At 30.9% G+C, this 18,424-nt stretch overlaps 1 protein-coding gene across 3 annotated transcripts; it reads right to left on the bottom strand.

Moving 5' to 3' along the window:
• Positions 1-779: 779 nt before the first annotated feature.
• LOC107065378 (uncharacterized) lies at positions 780-9,721 on the bottom strand. 3 transcript variants are annotated; one of them, XM_015319013.2, is made up of 14 exons: positions 8,770-9,720; positions 7,552-8,697; positions 7,163-7,351; positions 6,803-7,038; positions 6,526-6,737; positions 6,039-6,115; positions 5,444-5,643; positions 5,210-5,370; positions 4,959-5,127; positions 4,525-4,718; positions 4,311-4,440; positions 4,048-4,237; positions 3,328-3,470; positions 780-3,229 (listed from the first exon to the last, which is right to left on the bottom strand). In XM_015319013.2, the coding sequence occupies exons 1-14, from the start codon at positions 9,233-9,235 to the stop codon at positions 1,328-1,330; spliced, it is 5,415 nt and encodes a 1,804-aa protein (XP_015174499.2). In that variant the 5' UTR covers positions 9,236-9,720; the 3' UTR covers positions 780-1,327. The 3 variants fall into 3 exon arrangements, with proteins under 3 accessions (XP_015174499.2, XP_015174500.2, XP_015174497.2); XM_015319014.2 differs by having other exon boundaries at positions 7,552-8,694; XM_015319011.2 differs by having other exon boundaries at positions 7,552-9,721.
• Between the last annotated feature and the right edge of the window lie 8,703 nt (positions 9,722-18,424).

The following is an 18,424-nucleotide window of genomic DNA, read 5'->3' as shown; positions in this document are numbered from 1 at the left end:
GAAAGGATTTTCCGAAAGGATAAAATTGTATCTTCTGTTAAAACTGTTAACGTCTTATATTATATGTGTACAATAACGTTAAAAAAATTCGCTGATTAGGCTTAATTTTTGAGAGATTTGTTATTTTATTTATATCTACTTTTTCAGGGAAATATTTTTATTTTATTTTATTTCTATTTAAATGTATATTACTCCTCTGCGATTGCTATAGCAATAAGTGACATTACATTGAGTAAGATTTATTTAACAAATTATAGAACGAATTATTTAATATTTGATTGTAATATGTTCTATGCCAAATAGATTTGGCAAATAAAACTAAACATTTCGTGTATTCTGTTCACTCCTGAAATGGATCCCATATATTAAAACACACCGTGTATGTGTTACTGTGAAAGACTGAAATTGGAGAATCTCAAGGTTCACATGATCGCTTGGTATATGTCCGAAATACAAGTTGGATTTTAAATTATTTTAAGAAATTTATAAATAAAATATCAAATTATTTAAAATATTGGATTCTTCTAATACATGCTACAAATAATTCAGAGGTTTTGTTTTTTAATTAATTAAAATTCTATAAAAGGTTATTATCTAAATTACCATAATTTTTTCTCAAAACAATCGGAAGTATTTTGGAATGACGATTATAGTATTTACTTTGTAGGCTATCATATACTGCATAGTAAATATTCCCGTCAAATCATACTAATTGTGAACTATATTGTTAATTTAAATACTAAGATTAAAAATGTCAAAAGAATATTATTTTATAAGTATACTTTCGAAAAACAAAATATTTTATTCGTAATTAAGTATAATACTGTCACATTAGATGCCTATTTGTATCAGAGTACTTTTATCGTCGACAATGTTTGAATCTTTTATTATGGCACTCAAATAAATCCTCTTATAATTTAGCGAATAAAACTCATCCGACACTCTTTATGAAGCAAAAAATAATTGTAATGAAAATATTAAATTCATTTTTAAAATAAGCAAATTACGAATAAGGATGGTATGCAGGAAACAATTGTTTCAAGAATGAGAAATGTGCAAAAGCTATAGGTTATGTGTAAGGAGATATTATCGTGTTGTTTTCTTTTATAATGGTCCATTTGTAATTTATTAATTATATAATATAACGATTGATATATAAACTTAGCTATTTGTTTATTTATATGTGCATATACGATCACCAATAAATTGACATTTTTTTCCCCCAGAAATGCGTTAGCAGTTCACTCTGAACGCGTTAAAAACTTTTCTGATCATTCTTGAAGATTACTTAATCATCCTTGCACAAAATTCTGCGATTATCTTATCGTCAAGTTTCTTCCTCTTCCCAATCCAAATTAGTTTCCATTGATTTTCTTCTTGGTCCCGTCTTGTACGTCTCAAATTGTTCGTCCTCGGTTGGCCAGACGAATTGAGTAGTATCTGAATTGTTTTCTGAAATAGAACAGGGTCCACTATCATCGACATCAGTGTTGGGTGATTGTCTAACTGAAATCGAATCGATATCAGATCCTATTTCAGATTTAGAACTCTGTGGATTATCTTCAGTATCAGTGCTTCTGTCTTGCCAGGTTGATAATGTTTCAGTTTCTTCTGAAACCGAGTCTTCCAAACTTTCAGACTTTTCCCCACTTGTATCTTTCATGCTCGTCGATGATTCATCATCTTTAGTTGTTTCAGATTGGTTTAATTTTTTATCTTTAACTATATAAGCTAAAGCATCTTCTTCCGATCGTGACTTTTGCATCTGCCATGCCTTTTTGAACGGATGTTCCTGTTCTTGCTGGACAAGTTTCGGTCTCTCCGGAAGATAATATTCTGGATCTTCTTCACTTGCCTGACTCTTGATAATAGATTCTCGTTTATATAATCCCAATGAAGATTTTGGTAACGTTTCTACACCTTCTTCTTTAACAAGACTCCATCCAGATTCCGTTAAATCAGAATCATCCTGAGACAACGTAGAAAGATCTTGAACAGATTTTCTCTTACTGTCCTTCGTAAGAACAAAATTGAAATGGGTAACATCTTTGTTGTCATCGACCGAGGATTCTTTTACTTCGGGATGAGGAGTTTCTCTAAACGGTGGTGCTTTTTCACGATATTCACGACGCTGATGATAAAACGAATCATCTTCTGGTTCGCTACGTTCCTGAGATGATCCAAGTTGAGAAATACGAGGACCAACACTTACAGTCCAAGCATCCATATTTTCGTTACCCGAAGGATCCTTCAACAAAGCTATTCTTCCTTCGGCTGAGGATCTTCGTCTTAATGAAGTTACGTCTCCTTCGTTTTCAATCGAATCACTTTTCTGGCTAGCGAGTTTTTCCATAAATTGTCGCCTTCGTATCCTCAATTCTTCTTCCCATTCTTCTTCGTCGCTTATTTTTGGTTCAACCGAAGGATATCTTCGTTCGTGTTTCGATCTACGTTGAATCGGTGGTTCATCTTCACTTTCCGATGAAAATGTTCTTCTAGAATCGACAGATCTCGGTAAAGAACGTCGTGATATTCTCGAAACGTATTCATCTGGTTCGTTTAAATATCTCTTCGAATCTGGACCGGTTGATGCTGAACGTTCTTTATTAATAAATTCCCATGAACGATAATCATCAATTTCTCTAGCAGAAATTCTTTCTTTCGATTTTGATCTCCTATAATGATTCACATAATCTTCCTCGTTTCTTCGTCGAATATAATCATCATCGCTTTCGATTGGCATCGATCTTTTCATTTCTTTCGTTCTTGATACCGAACGTCTGTTTCTTATAGTTTCTTCTTCTTTTCTAAAATATTCCATAGCTTCTTCTTCGGAATCAAACGTGTATGGTGTTCTTTGATTACTTCTATTTATTCTATTACGTATCTCATTGTCGTCATATCCCGTGGATGATCTTCTTCTTGTACGCTGTATATTAACAATATCTTTGTCTTCTATATTTTGGTTATTTAATTTCTTATCTATATCAATTTTTTCCTTTTGCCAATCATCGTCCTTGAATACTTTTGATCCGTTTCCTATTTTCTTAATGGATTCCTTTGCATTTGTTTCTTTCGTTTCATCTGTCTGTTTTTCTTTTGGTACATTTACGTTTAAACTATCCGTACTTTCCATTATGACGTTCTTTACTTCTTGCATTGGAAAATCGAACAATAATGTTATTACAATAGACACGAGTATCACTACAAGTACTTCAATCAGATCGACCTAAAATACGATTTAAATTAAAATTATTATTTCAGTTTGATACTTTTAAGTGATTGTTAATTTTAAGAAATTGCTTAATGTTTTCTTGGTGAACTTACGGGTTTATATAGTGAAAATTCTGACGTATATCTCGTGCTACCAATGTTGTAGAAAAATACTGCGAATTGTGCCAAATAAACCGCATATGATATTCTACTAAATACTACTAACCAATAATTCGATAAAAATTTGTTTAAAATTCCTAGAAATAAATGTAAAGTATGATTAACTTTTAAAATTTATTAGAAGTAAAGAAAGAGTGGAATTATGGGACCTCTTGCTTATAAATATTTTTATAGCTATAATATTTAATAGTTTTTTATGTTTCCTTAATGATAAACGTAAGTAACATAACCTCAAAAACAAAAGTTTTTCCAAACAATTAGTTAAATTCAATCAAATAATTTTTATTTTGCTTTCATCTTTTATCATAGATACCCATATTAGTTTATTAATGTTTAAAGAAGAATTTTAAAATAAAAAAGTTTATATCATGAGCTAGATCTTAGGAAATAATATAAAACAAGAGATCGACATATTATCACTTATTTTCTTGACCCTTTGCACTCGGGAATTATTTTTATATTTTTTTCTACCAACATGATAATTAGAGGTATGATTTATCGCGAAAAATTTTGTATTAACTTCTTCAAAACTAAAATAGTAAAATATAAATGTTTATATCAGCCATTTCGGGATTCCAAGTAGGTGAAATAAATCATCATGTCAAAGATGTGTTGACATTTCGACTGCAAAGGGTTAATAATATAATAGAATACCTCCGTGATTAGTAAAACAGGCAAAAATAGTCCAGCACAATGATAAAGCCCACAAGACTGGACATATCACAGCGTAATAAGTGGATTCTTCAACGTCATACACGTAGTCCCTTCTGGCTGAACGCCAAGAAGAAAATATCGACCATGTTCCAAAGGTCATCGTGATCAACCATCCCAAGATCACGAACACCTAAAAATAATTCATAAAAAAACTTATCGCTAATATCTTAATTTTCTATTATTTCCTTGGTGTTTCAAATTACTTTGTGAATTTTCACGTTTTTTCCCGTGTAATGTAATAACACACCAAGCCCTACACCAAGAGCATAGGGTGTTGCTCTGTGTAATGGTAAAGCATAACTTAAATTAGCAGCTTTGTAAAGGTTTTTTATTCTGAAAGAAAAAACAAATAGAAAAAATATAACAAATACAATTGTTATAATATAATTATTGATGTAAAATTAATTTTATACTTACGTAACTCCGTGATAAATGACCATACTTAAATAATTGTTAACTGTGGCTATGTAACGAAGCGTAGCTGAAACTTGTATCAGGAAAAATAATAAAATAATACCGATAATCGGTTTACATTGTAGAAAGAATACTAAAATTGGTGCTAATAACGATAATTGCATATCTAATGCTAATTGATGAGTATGAGTTGCGCACTGTAAAAAAATATAACATTATTTAGACAATATTAATATATAATCAAGCACCTTCAATTCAAATAAAATAGGTATACGTGAAAAAATTGATCGGTAGGCCCTTGCATAACTCAAAAATTAGAACAATCATCTGGAAAACAGAAAATCTGAGTTCGTGTCAAGGTGTTTCAATTAATCCCAACGATTGAAATTGTTTCACGAATCCTATTATTAATAATTATTATTTTGACCGATACTCACCATTTCTTCGAACGGAAAGAAATTCTGAATGTAAAGTAAATTGGTCCATGCATTTTTTTTACAGAGTTCTGCATTATCTACAATAATACTGTTCCATTGTGGTCCGGAACCGATATGCTCCATCACAAAAGCATACCAAAATATCATCACGATTAAGGCAGGTGTCAGTCTAAATTATAACACGAACTCGCTCGGTAATTACAAACTAAGCAACATGCTCGAGACTATAACGAACTATAGAGCAGGCTCACCTGATGAATCTAACTATAAGACGACAAAACCAACGTATTTCTCCCCTGAACGTTAATTCCCTCGCCATGTTGTATGACGTTAACAATCCGCTCAAAAGTAAAAAGGCATCCGTGAAATTTGAAGATGTTCTCAGAATTGAAGTAAATGGATGATTAGTTACCTGAAATTATTTACATAATTATTTAAAAATAATATTAATTATCTTATTGAAATAAATTATTATTTTTTTTTACCTCTGTTACAGTAGTCCGATTAACGTATGGTGTTAGAGCCAATGGTATTATTTGATGACCGAAATAAAGAAAAATCATAAAAATTGATTTTAATCCATGAACGCATGTAATATCTGTGCCATTGGGTTTGTTTTCTTTAAACAATGATTTAATGGTTCTTCGTAAAGAAAATGACATTATTATTCTTTCAGAATAATTGCCTAGAAAAGTATTATAATAAATATGTTAAAAAGAATAGAATATTTGTCTTCGTGCAAATTGTTGATTCCAAAGTCAGATGATTAAACTCATTGATCAAATTTGGAATTTCAAATTTATCAGTACAGTAACAAATAGAATAAAAATTGAAAAAATAATAATAAAAATCTTTTTAGGTTTCTTAAATATTACATTTTCATATATGTCTCTGAAAATTTTTCCTCGTAATGAATAAACGATCATTTTATTAAATGAATTGGATTCATAAAGCTGACAGATGATTAACAATAAGTAAGAACTATAGCCACGTGTGATTTAACTTTATTAATCATCAATGATTAATCAACAATACGCACGAGATCTTATGATAGATATAAAGGATTATCAGACTTAGCACCTTTTCCTTCTGAGGTTATCCAATAATCTCTGATAGTAGCAATAATAGCCAAACAAACAACGGCTGCATAAAAGTATCTATAAATTTTAAAGTTAAAATAAATATTATCGTTTACACATGTATTTGTATTTGTTTTATCGATAATACACGTTATCAAGATGTGTGTCTTGATAAATGGAATATCTTTTGGGACGTGATGTTTATTGGCACGCGATAATAGTAAAGAAAAAAAACAAAGACAACAAATCTTTCATATGTCTGAAATGTTTGATATTTTATTTCATCATCTTCGTTTCAAAATTTATGATAAAATGTAAGTAATTTTAAAAATTTTTCCTCGTTAGTCTGCCCGTTCGAAACTACACGTTTCAAGTATCAATTCCAGAGTTTTATGTTGTAATCCAATGTGATTAACATATATTTAAGTACGTTTGATAATAAAGAAGTGTTTAGATAAATAAAAAAATAAGTATTTATAAATACGTACAAAACACCGATCGTTTCTTTCGAATAATTTTGCGACTTTTGCTTCGTGTAACACATGTCAGGATTGACTCCCACCATGAATTTAATTCCAGTCGTTGAATTGTAATAACTCAATGCGTTGATCAAAGTCATTTCAGCATCTTTAGCTGTACACGCTGCTGGAAGGCATAATGCCCATCTAATCGTCGTAAATTTAGGTGCAAAATGTCCTGGCTGAAAGATAGAAATCAATGTCTTATTTAGAAATTTTGAATTTGGTATTAATCAATGACACTTACATCACGCATATTTGATTTCATTAATGTACGTGCTTGCATCAAATTAACCGGTAATTTCATTTCCGCTTGTGTCGCATGTATGTCTATACTTGCAAGACAATATTTTCCTTGAATTTTGATGGTTCTATTACCCATCTTGACATGTGACATGATACCTAAACATTGATCGAAATCACCTAGCTGATTGACGTTTCCGCGTAAAACACTGGATGATATTTTAGCGCTGGAATCCAACACTAGAAATAAATCAATTATTTTCGATTGATTCGACTAACATTATTTAATCTAAATAATATCATTAAAAGTCTCTTTATAATGATTACGGTAAGAGATTTTATATCAATGAATCTTTCAGCTTACTTTGAAAAGCCCACAGTTTGTAACCCCTAAGTTGACGTAAGAATATCTTGCCATGTTGTTGACAGTTTATGTTCTCAATGGCTGTGAAATTGGGCACGAAGGTTGGTACGCTTAAGATCTTATCATTTAAATCTGCTAAACTTTCGGTCGCGTCTCTAAGTTTCTTCGTTTTCGATTTCGTCTCGTTTCCTACAAATACATAAATACGTCAAGATTGTTTAATTATTATCTTCCTCTCTATTCTTTTTTCGCTTAAATCTTTTTGGAAAATTCACAAATAAGCACCAGGATTATAGTTCACAGATGATACCAACTTCATGTTTAAACACGACGCATACAGTAAGCTTTTAAAAGACAATGGGTCTCTTTTCAACACATAAAATACTCACTCGCCGTTTGTGGAACTTCTATTTTAACTTTTGCTTTAATAGATTTGTCTACTTCGTTTTTAGTTTTTGTAGGTTGTTTATTAGTAGCTTTTGGGGTTTCCGTTTTTGCAATAGGTTTTCGTTTTTCTTCTGATTTCAATGAAGATTTCGATGATTCTGGTTCAGTTTTCGTAGCTTTTACAGCTTCCGTTTTCTTTGTTTTCTTATCTTCGTTTGATTTATCTTTGATTGGTTCAATATTTTCACTCTTCTTTACTTTTTTCTCATCTACTTTGATTTTTGTTACTTTGGCAGATTTCGTATCCTTTACCTCCTTCTCAGAATCGGTTGGTTCAGTTTTTGTAGTTGGTTTAGGTGTTTCTATTTTTTTAGATTCCTCTGCAATCTGTTGCACTTCTTTTTTCACTTTATCTATCGGTGTTTTTGTTTCTATCTTCATTTTATCTATAGTCTGTTGCTTATCTTTTTTGACTTTTTCTGTCGGAGTTTTCGTTTCTAATTTAATTTTATCTATCGATTTACTAACAGGACGTTCTATAGATCTAATAATGTCTTTATCAGCGTGTCTAATTTTTTCTAATTTTCTAATTATAGGAGTTGTTTCTTTCGATTGATCTTCACTTTTACTATCGCTATCTTTCTTATCATCATTTTTATTTTTATCATCGTCCGTCTTATCGGACTCTTCAACTTCTACCAAATCTTTTCTTTGTAATTTTTTCTGTTGCCTTCTTACGATGGAACTCTCTTCTTCAATTTTAACACTATCTTTAAAAATATCTTTCTTATCATCTTTATCTTTTAAAATGCTACTCATTTTCGTTTCCTTATCTTTATCCTCAAAAATACCCTTTCCATATTTCATTTCTTTAGTGTCTTTAGTAGTTTGACTTTTAGAAGCACTACCTGCATTATATTTAAAATTCCAACCAAGAACGGTCATGGTATCGTAATCTTCTGTTTCTTTGTCTTTTATTTCCGCTTTTCCTTTCGTTTCTTTTAATTCGATACTTTTGGATTGTTTATCGTCTTCGTCATCTCCATCATCATCATCATCCATGTCTTCACTTTGATCATCTTTACTGAGTTCTTCGCTTTCATCATCTTTATCTTCAGCTTGTATCTCCTCTTCCTCCTCATCTTCTACTATAACATCATCATAATCATCATCATCATCATCATTGTTACTAGTATCCTCAATATTATTCTTTTCCTCACCTTCGCTTTCACCATTCTCATCATCATCATCATCATCATCCTTCTTATCATCTACAACATTTTCTTTTCTTCGGACCGAAAAACCATATAATGATTTATCCGAATGCTGAGTACTAATCAACCTCGACCCAATTTTCTGAACATTGGTGCTCTCCTCAAGGTTAGAGGAGATCGTTTCGACAGGTGGTTTTTTACTAATCGGAGAAACCTGCGAAGTAGACATGGACGTGTGCCATCTTCTTGAGGAAGACGTCACTGTTGCACTGCTCGTCGTCACCGTTTTCTCTGGGCACTTACCGAACTTGGATCCAATACAGGTGGCACGTTGGGAGTGTTCACCGATCGTAGATGAGAATGGATGAACGACACTACCATCACGTATTTTGAATGCGTATATGTAACAAGTATAAATGAGTAATATTAGCGCCAATCGTGTGACGCATTTGCCCAAAAGGGCGAGAGCCATGATATGGTCAACTTTCACATGTGAGATTAAAATCAGATTTATTTCAGGATTAATAATCACTATAATTCTCGACGAGATCGAATTCCTTTGTTATACTTTGGATTCTTATTAAGATTCTTTTTCTTCTTTGTTTTCCTTAATTTCTATTTAATTTTCCTTTCCCTCTCTCCTCCCCTGTTGATGATCAAATGAACAGCACAATAATGATCTTGAGATGCTCGAAGAACTATCGACGAGTACACTTTCTTGGACGTGGCAGATCCCGGGCTACCACGTCCACAGCCGGCCGTGCTTTTGCGCAAATTAGAGCGCGTGGCAGTTTCCCAAGCAGCTAGGAGTTTTATTTAGCATCAACATTTTCGACCGCCGATCACCGCGCGACCTCACCAGTTAGTTCGGTAGACATGTATGTCTCCTTCTTCTTCTTCTTTTTCTTCTTCCTCTTCTTCTTCTAATTCTTCTTCTCCTCTACTTCTTCTTCTTATTCTTATTTTTTTTCCTTCCTCCCTTCTCTCTTATGTTAATCGTCACTCACTCGTTCTTTCGTTCGTTCGCTCGTACTTGTTCGTTCGTTAAATTGCTTGCTTGTTCACTCACTAACTCTTTAAATTTTCTTAGAATGTTACGTAATATTGAAGAGTGATTAAAAAGTTATTAAATTTATAACTTTAACATTTAAACTAGTTAACATAAAGTTATAAAAAAAAGTATTAAGTTACGTCATTAGAAAAAGTAACAACAACAACAACAAAAATATATATATATATCTTTGAAGTTAACTTATATAAGGTGATACGTTGAGATAAATTATATATTAGTTATGTTTATACTTATGATAATTTATGTGTCATAAATCGAAATTATGACTGCTTTGAATGCTGCAGTCGACGAATCGTTCTCGGCGGTTCAGATCGGACCATTGACCGGTTCCAGAATCGGACGAATTCATTAATATCAGCGGTTCCCAAAGTGGGCAATATCGCCCCCTTGCGGGCGATAAAGTCGTCCCAGGGGGACGATGACGGCCATAGGTGAATAGGTGAACTTTGGCAATGAATAATTGTAAATATACGCTGCGTGCACTGCTATACATTATTCACTATTTCAGTGCAATAAAAGTCTTTTTTGAGTTACTAAAAAACCAAAAACAATTCTTTTAAGGGGGGGGGCGATAGGTAATATTTTTTCTAGAAAGGGGGTGATAGGACAAAAAAGTTTGGAAATCACTGATTAATATGTACGGCGCGTTTTTTGCATGTCAGTCGCCTGCCTGCTGACCAAACCAGTATCAGGAAATTTGATATCATTCTTAGAGTTAAAAAAATAATAATAGCAAATGAAAGCAAGTGACAATCGATATTGATACAATTGCCGATATTTAGTTGCTATGTTACATAGCACAATAAATTCGATGTTAAATTAATCGGTAAAACAGTAATATTAAGGTGTTATAGTAAAAAAATACAGAGGGCGTATATTTACACCTTTCATATATATTGATGGATTTGCGAAAGTGTATATATACGCCTCATTAGCAGTCAAAAATGTTAACAAAAAAAAAATGAGTTCATCAATTATTTCACAACACATTATTTAAAACTAAAGAAATTCAATATCATTTTCACAATATTGTGAATAATAAACCTTTAGATAGTGTTTGTTATTTAAATATTATATAGAATTCATTTAATATTCAAATGTAATTTTTGTAAATACTCGAAACAAGATATATATATATAGACCACTTTCATAATTATGAGCGCAGTTAGATTAGAAATAAATAATTATATTTTTTTTAATGGTGCTACATTGCACACCTGATATTTTGATGATAATAATTACCGTATATAGATGGTTATATTTGTGCCCGTTTCAAATAGTTAATTTATAAATTAATTGACATTTACTAGTAATGCACATATATGTAAGATTTATTGAATTTAAATAGAAATATTGATTATAATAGAACAAATATTTAATTATTTGTGGGGGTGGTGGTGTGGTGGTTGGCGTGGTTTCAGACAGACAGACAAAAATATCTATAAGATTTTATTGAATCGAAATAAAAGAAATTTTTATTATAATATAACAAAGACTTAAGTATTGAGGTTTAAGATAAAGACCGAAAGAAAAAAGTAAGTAACCAGAGTTAGAAACCGTAACCACACTCGTATAACACTCACTCGTCACACCGAATCAAGAAGGGCCGAGGACCGCCCTCTTCACCGCGCTTATATATGCATTCACCCCACCAATGGTCCCAATCACTTCCGTCAATCATTCTCGAAATCTCTGGACTATTCCCGACCGATTAAACAAAAGACCTCTTCCCGATTTCCGGTTCGGGAATATTCGAGAAACTTCAGGGTGCACGCTCGCTTTTCTTTCTTGCTAGACACACTCATATTCATACCGCTGCATGCACTCACACTTATACCCATATCGCTGCGTGCATTCACACTTATACCCATATCGCTGCGTGCACTCACACTTATACCCATATCGCTGCATACTCTTACACATCTTTCACATTCATCAATTGTTTTCATGCACACCATACACTCGCACTCTTCGTCTTTCTCTCACCCTTACATATATATTTTAAATTACTATAAACATTAACCTATTTTGGGATTATTAAAATTTCAAATTGATATTTATTTTATTGTAAAAAAAACTATTTTATTCTTAGAGAAATATAATTTTACATAAATTTTAACAAAAAATTGTGTTTTACTAGAATATGTTGAATGCTATGGGAGTTACAGGTGACTAGTGCAATCAGGATAATTTATAATTCGAGTAAATTTCAATGTTCTAATTTGTCGATACATATCATTACTACAATGTTGTGTAATAAATAGTTTTAATATTTATATAATATTATTTATATATTAGACCTGATATGTTTAAATAAATATTGTTCAAGAATAAAAATTTATATGTTGGAGTAGAATCATATGTCAATTCATGGAATAACTAGACGTTTAAAGAAAAGTACATTAAAAGAATTTTATTATACATTTTTCTTAATTGTTTTATGAAAGTAAACTCTAAGTTATTTAGTAATTGTGTCCACCATTTTAATATACGTCAAAGTTTTGATCTTGTCAATAAAAAATCATATATTGCAACACGTTTGACTGCCGTGACATTTTGAATTGCACAATATTCCATTTTTTAAACAAAAGCTATATTTTGTATTACATTTTTGGGTACAGTGACAGCGAATAAAGCCCTGTCTATTACCCAGGGCTTGTTCTGACGTAACAGTTAGAAGGGAAGTGAGTTCGTTAGGGACGGCTTTCAGATAAAAATGAATTTTTCAACTCCTTGGACTAAAATTACATCATAGTACTTCAGCAATCAAAAATCCGTCAGTTCCTTTGATCAGAAAACATGATTCATTCAGAATTTATAGTATTTATCAAGAAGGGTATAAAAAAGGGTCTAATTAACATGGATCATAAAATCAATTCTTTCGATGCAAATAAACTTTTATTATTTATAAACATTCGATTTAATGAGCGAGTTTTGTTTTGTTATAATAACAATAAAATAAACAATACAAATAATGAATTACCATAATAATCAATATGTTTAAGAATTTTCTAATAATTTAATATACTTTGATATCTAACATAAATCATATAAAATATTATTCGATAATATTAAAATAAGTCAATAAAATTCAAAAAATAATAATTCGTAGATATTTTTTATTATACATTTCAATTTTATTATATATATTTTTTATCTTTGCACGAGATACGAACGAAATATGAAACAAATTTACATGATCGTTAATAGAAATAAAAATGGTAATTTTAAAAGGAATAATATTAAAACCATAGTGGGTGTTTTCGAAAAGATCTCACGTTAAGTACGAAGACGAGTAAGTGTCATAAATTTAACCATAGTAAGAGATAGGAGAACACTTTAAATTCCTTACGCAAAACGCATAATATTTCGCAAGCGTCAAGTTACGTCCACTCATGTCACATCGTAATCCCCCTTTTTACCTTTTTGCAGAGCCAACGTGTTTCTTCGTCCGGTATCACTTATGTGTTCTCCGCAGACAGATAGAGAGAGAAAGAAAAAGAGGCCACAAAAAGAGAAAGAGAAAGAGAAAGAGCACGTCGTAATGAAATTTTGAAAACGCGCTGTGCGTTCTGCCGTATGCCGTATAGAACGTGGCTAACTTTGGGTGCTTTTCATGCCGCACTGACACACTAATTCGATTTTCTCGAATTATCACTCATTTTACAAAAAGGATAAATGCGAACGTGAGCCGAATTCAACACGTTACATGCCTATACTATCGTGGTACAATTCTACGAGAAATAGAAATGGCCGATCATGGCGCGAATACACGTTTTCAAAGCTCTTCAATTTTATTGGAGGAAGAAGCGCTAATATATCCTTCCACTCCCTCCATCACCCTTCACTCCACCAATCCCAGACCGTTACGTTCTATATTTCTTGCCAATGTTCGATTATTAATTTAAATTACATTACATTTATATTTGAGAAACGTATGAATAATTTAAATAAATTTATCTATGGCTGATAGAGAAGCGTTTAAATATAGTAATTTATTTTATTTTTTATTTGAGCAAAGAAAGGCTAATAAGACAGTTCATTTCCCTTACTAATGTAAATATTATATTTTTTGTTTTATTTGATTTATGATTTAAATTGTTTTAAAGTTTTTACCCGAAACGTGGACAATTTAATATCATCAACAACAAGTATTTAACCTATATTATCATTTCTAACAATAACGAAGTTGCGAAAATTACGTTTAAAAAATTTTATCTTTTACATTTTTAAGTTTTATTTTTCTAAATTGAATGTATTTTATCTAATTTTTGTACAACTGAAATTTTATAGCTAAAAATACAAAAAGATGTTGTTCTTATTTTCAATGTTTTTTTAATTAATCTTTGGAACCAAATGTACAAATTTGTATGGATCTCGAGTTTCGAATTGCAAAGTTTTAAATAGTATTGAACGTTATCTCCAAAATTGTATGAATTATTAGTATCGAATAACACGATTTCGAATAACACGGAATCAATTAGTCGTGTTATTTGAAGGATGTCTGCATTTAAAAAAAAAAGAAAAGAAAAACACAACCTTTAAAAACTCATGCATTTAACGAAAGGTATAAAAAAAACATCAGAAGAACAATCGAATTCAGTGTTAGTTCTTGATAAAGAAATTGAAAAGGAACACAAGAGAGTACGATATAGAGAAAAAATAAGAGAAAGAGAGTGAGTGAGAGAGAAACTAGCAGGTATCTCGTAATCAATCTCAGTACAACCGTTGTTCTCGACGCCTCGTACGTTACGAACGGGACAGCCTGCTAGATTCATATTAAACGATATAAAGAAACGGGACGGTGATTTATGCGCACAAATTGTTCTGTCACCATCCTGCTCCTCCAGGATTTCCGCACTTCCCTGGCGTACACCGAAGAAGAAGCCCATTTTCTCCTTTTGCCGACATCTTATTGTCCCTCACCCCCACCCTCCCTCTCGGTCTCTCTTCAATATCCGCTGCATTAAATCCCGCTTTTTCGCGATGTGCTCCGCAATATGGCGTGTGTGTTCTCCTTTTTTCTTTTCTTTTTCTTTTTAATTTTTTTGTTTTGTGTTTTTCTTTTGCTTTTCATTTTTCCTTTTCGTTCTACTCTTTTATATTTTGTTTTCTATCCAACTCACGTGAACAATCACTTTTGCCAACAGTTAAAATGCATATATTCTTAGAATTTTTACAAATAAAAAGTTTTGTTTGCTTTTTATATTTTTACCTTATTTTTTCTTTTCTTTACGAAAGATGAAAACATTTCAAGGAGAGAAAGATTAAGAAATTATGTTTCTTCTAGGTCGACAATTATCTGCTTTAATTATGCGAATAGTTGATAGAATTACATGCTAGTAGCAGATCGCAGAATAATGAAACGAAATATTTTCTAGAAATAAGGAAACTTCGAGTAAAACTTTGTTACTTGGTATACCTTGTTTTAATGAGCACACGAAGATAATGCAAGCTTCCGTTGTCTGGTCTCGTCTGGAGATAAGCACTTATCGTAAAATCGTATTTTATACGTTAATGCATCGAGCTTTTTAAAAACTCGCTGTAAAACACGGTACCTGTTATATGAATTTTTTAAAGTGCATCTTATATTATTAGATTATATACATAGATATACGGGTTGGTAAAAAAATAATAAAGGTCCTATATTTTAAGATCTTATAGTATTTTTCAAAATTTCTAATTGACATAGGTCCTAAGATCAATCATTTCGATGTAAATTATAACTTTTATTATTTATTATTATATTTTAACATTCTATATCTTATACGAGTCTTTCGATAATATATTGAATGAATACACAAAAAATTTGTTTAGAAAAATTAAATATTAATTTACTCGTAATAAAAGTCAATTAACATCTAAAGGATTAATTTTACGATACATGTTAATGTAGGATATTATAATATAACATATTATGTTAGGCATAATTTACTAATCTTAATAGATACTATAAATTCTTAAAATTTTGGACACGTTTTTTCACCACCCTGTATACAACAGGTTCTGGAAGAATATTTTAAAAAGGGTTTTGAATTTGTTTATTAAAATACGAAGAAACTTTCTCCCCAATCTAATATATTTTATATCTCATATTGTACAATATTATAATAAATATTATAATAATATAATAAGAATGATTATAGTATATATATATATATATATATATATATATATATATATATATATATATATATATATATATATATATATATATATATGCATTTCTTTCTGTTTCTCTCTTTGTATTTTAGTCACATTTTTCGTTTATCAATTTCTTTTGCCGTCTTCGAATCGTTTCTAATGTTTGAAAGAAAGACTAAAGGCCACTCGGTATTCGCTTCATTTTAAGAGCACACGACTTTCTTTTTGATTCATTCCTAAGGTCTTCTGAAGTCCGTTAAACTTTCACAAAGGGTAAGATAGGTTGAATTTCTTTTTGGGAAGTGGCTCTCGTGCTCGTTGTCCTTCAAATTTTCTTTACATCTTTTTGTTCCTCAGAAAGAAGAACGTAAAGAATTCCTAATCTTTGTCTATCACAAAGGAAACTAATTTACTTGCGGAATGTTTACCATTTTTCTTCATACGAAGAATGTAATTTTGTAATATAAATCAAATTGTGATATCCTAAACTACTATTACAACAAAATAAATTCAAAAATTATCTATAAGTCGTGTTATAGTATTATTTTTGTTTCATCAAAATGTTTAACCAAATTGTTCGTTGAAATATGTGAAGCTTTTGGGGATGGGGTTGGTGATATCGATCGTGAAAGTATCGAGCAATTTGAACAAGATTCTACGGAATCATGATTTCCCGGAGTGACATCGGGACAAGGCACCTATAAAGTGTACGAGCTACATGCTACGAGATATCGAATATAGGGAGAACTTGGCAACATCTGCAGAAACACAGGGACTGACAGGTCTTGGCCATTTAAAATGAAATTTAATACCTACGAGGTTATCTCTCCATTCTATTCTTACCCCTACTTCCCCTTCTCACACTCCTTTCTCTTTCTCTCTTCTCTTTCTCCTCCGTATTCTCTTTTTCTGCTGCACACCATCTTATAGAGAAGACTACTACTTGCCGAATGTTTTATGCATTTTTATCGGTTAAGAATTTATTTATGATAGACGGGAGAGGGAGGAAATTTAGGGAAGAGCAGTAGGGGTTGAAGTCCTCAAGAATTAGGGGGCTTTCATATAATTGGGGATAGTCTACAAATTTTTTTATACTATTGCGAACATTTTTTACAAATCGTTATAAAAATATAACATTTTATAATAAAGTAATTATGCGGAATTTTGAAATTATTAATAATGAAATCATGCTTTGTCCAACTTTTATATAATAATTAATTCACAATAATCATCATTTGAAATTATATCAATAATTTAAGAGGGAAACCATTCCTTTATTACCTTAGGACCTTCACACTTTTAAGTTCAGCCCTGATAGTAAAAGTTTTTAAGTTAATTATATCGAAATATAATTCATTGTTTATTAAATAAAAATTAATTTTAAATAATATAAACAATTAAATAAATAATCCAATTTTGTCGTTGATTATATTCTTCATTATTCGTATGTTAAAATGAGATTTTATTGGTTATAGTATTGATTAAAGTATTCCAAATTACTGTATATCATGTTGATTTTGACAATTTAAACAAAAGAATTTAATTTTATGTGTATATATATATATATATATATATATATATATATATATATATATATATATATATATATATATATATGTATAAATGTTAGGTAAAGGCGAGAGAAAGGGAGTCTCGAGACGTTGAGTAATAGAACTTAATAATTTACGTTAGAATCACGAGAGTTATCTCGTCGTTAGCGAGAAAGTGTGAACGTAATTCATAGTAGTTGTAAAACCTGAGCTTAAACGAGCCACCAACTACTCTGCCATTGTCGTCGCTCGTTAAATTCACCACCATAATGACGTGTTTAGTATTCGGTAAAACACCTGACGCATTAGAAACCGTTTCACGATCTTTCTTCCTAAATCTCTTTCCACACACAACCACTTTCAATTCTACTTTTCATCCCCATTAACCTATTTCTCGATTATGATTGAAATTACGACAAATCGTTACTGTCCATGATATTTTTCTACCCTTACGAATATCCAAATTCTTATCTAATTTTAACAATTGTAACAATGTAATTTTGATTATTTAACAAAAGAAATTTATTATTTTAAATTATTGTTCAATTACTATGAATTAATTGTTTAAAAGGTGTGACGCTTTTATTTTGTTTTTAAGATAAAAATAATAACAACGTTGTGATTTACATAAATGAAATTGTGGAAGCCATATTCTTTTTGTACGATGAATATTAGATGGAATAAAATTTTTGTAGAAAAGTAGAAGTAGTTCAAGATTAATTTCATATTGAAAATTATATTTTTGTAGCTAACGCATTATTTTTAATTCATGTGTTTACAAAGTAATTCCATGATAATGTGAACAACATAACCTAAAAAAACTGACATTAATTATTACTAAATCTTATACATAATTTCTCTTACTCTGTCAATATACTGAAACCTCCAAAATTTT

The sequence above is a fragment of the Polistes dominula genome, unplaced genomic scaffold (assembly GCF_049000335.1).
Source record: "Polistes dominula isolate Pdom_NZ unplaced genomic scaffold, Pdom_raw_medaka contig_21, whole genome shotgun sequence".
In the NCBI taxonomy this organism is placed as follows: domain Eukaryota; kingdom Metazoa; phylum Arthropoda; class Insecta; order Hymenoptera; family Vespidae; genus Polistes; species Polistes dominula.
Note: the sequence above shows the minus strand (reverse complement) of the source record. Positions and strands in the feature narration are given on the sequence as shown.

What these genes read in the sequence shown, in the direction of transcription:
- LOC107065378 (XM_015319011.2), bottom strand. Translation starts at nt 9,235, where the DNA reads ATGGCTCTCGCCCTTTTGGGCAAATGCGTCACACGATTGGCGCTAATA. An exon ending in AGAAGTTCCACAAACGGCGA is followed by an intron (nt 7,352 to 7,551) that starts GTGAGTATTTTA and finishes ATGTATTTGTAG; the next exon opens with GAAACGAGACGAAATCGAAA. An exon ending in GATAACCTCAGAAGGAAAAG is followed by an intron (nt 5,644 to 6,038) that starts GTGCTAAGTCTG and finishes ATACTTTTCTAG; the next exon opens with GCAATTATTCTGAAAGAATA.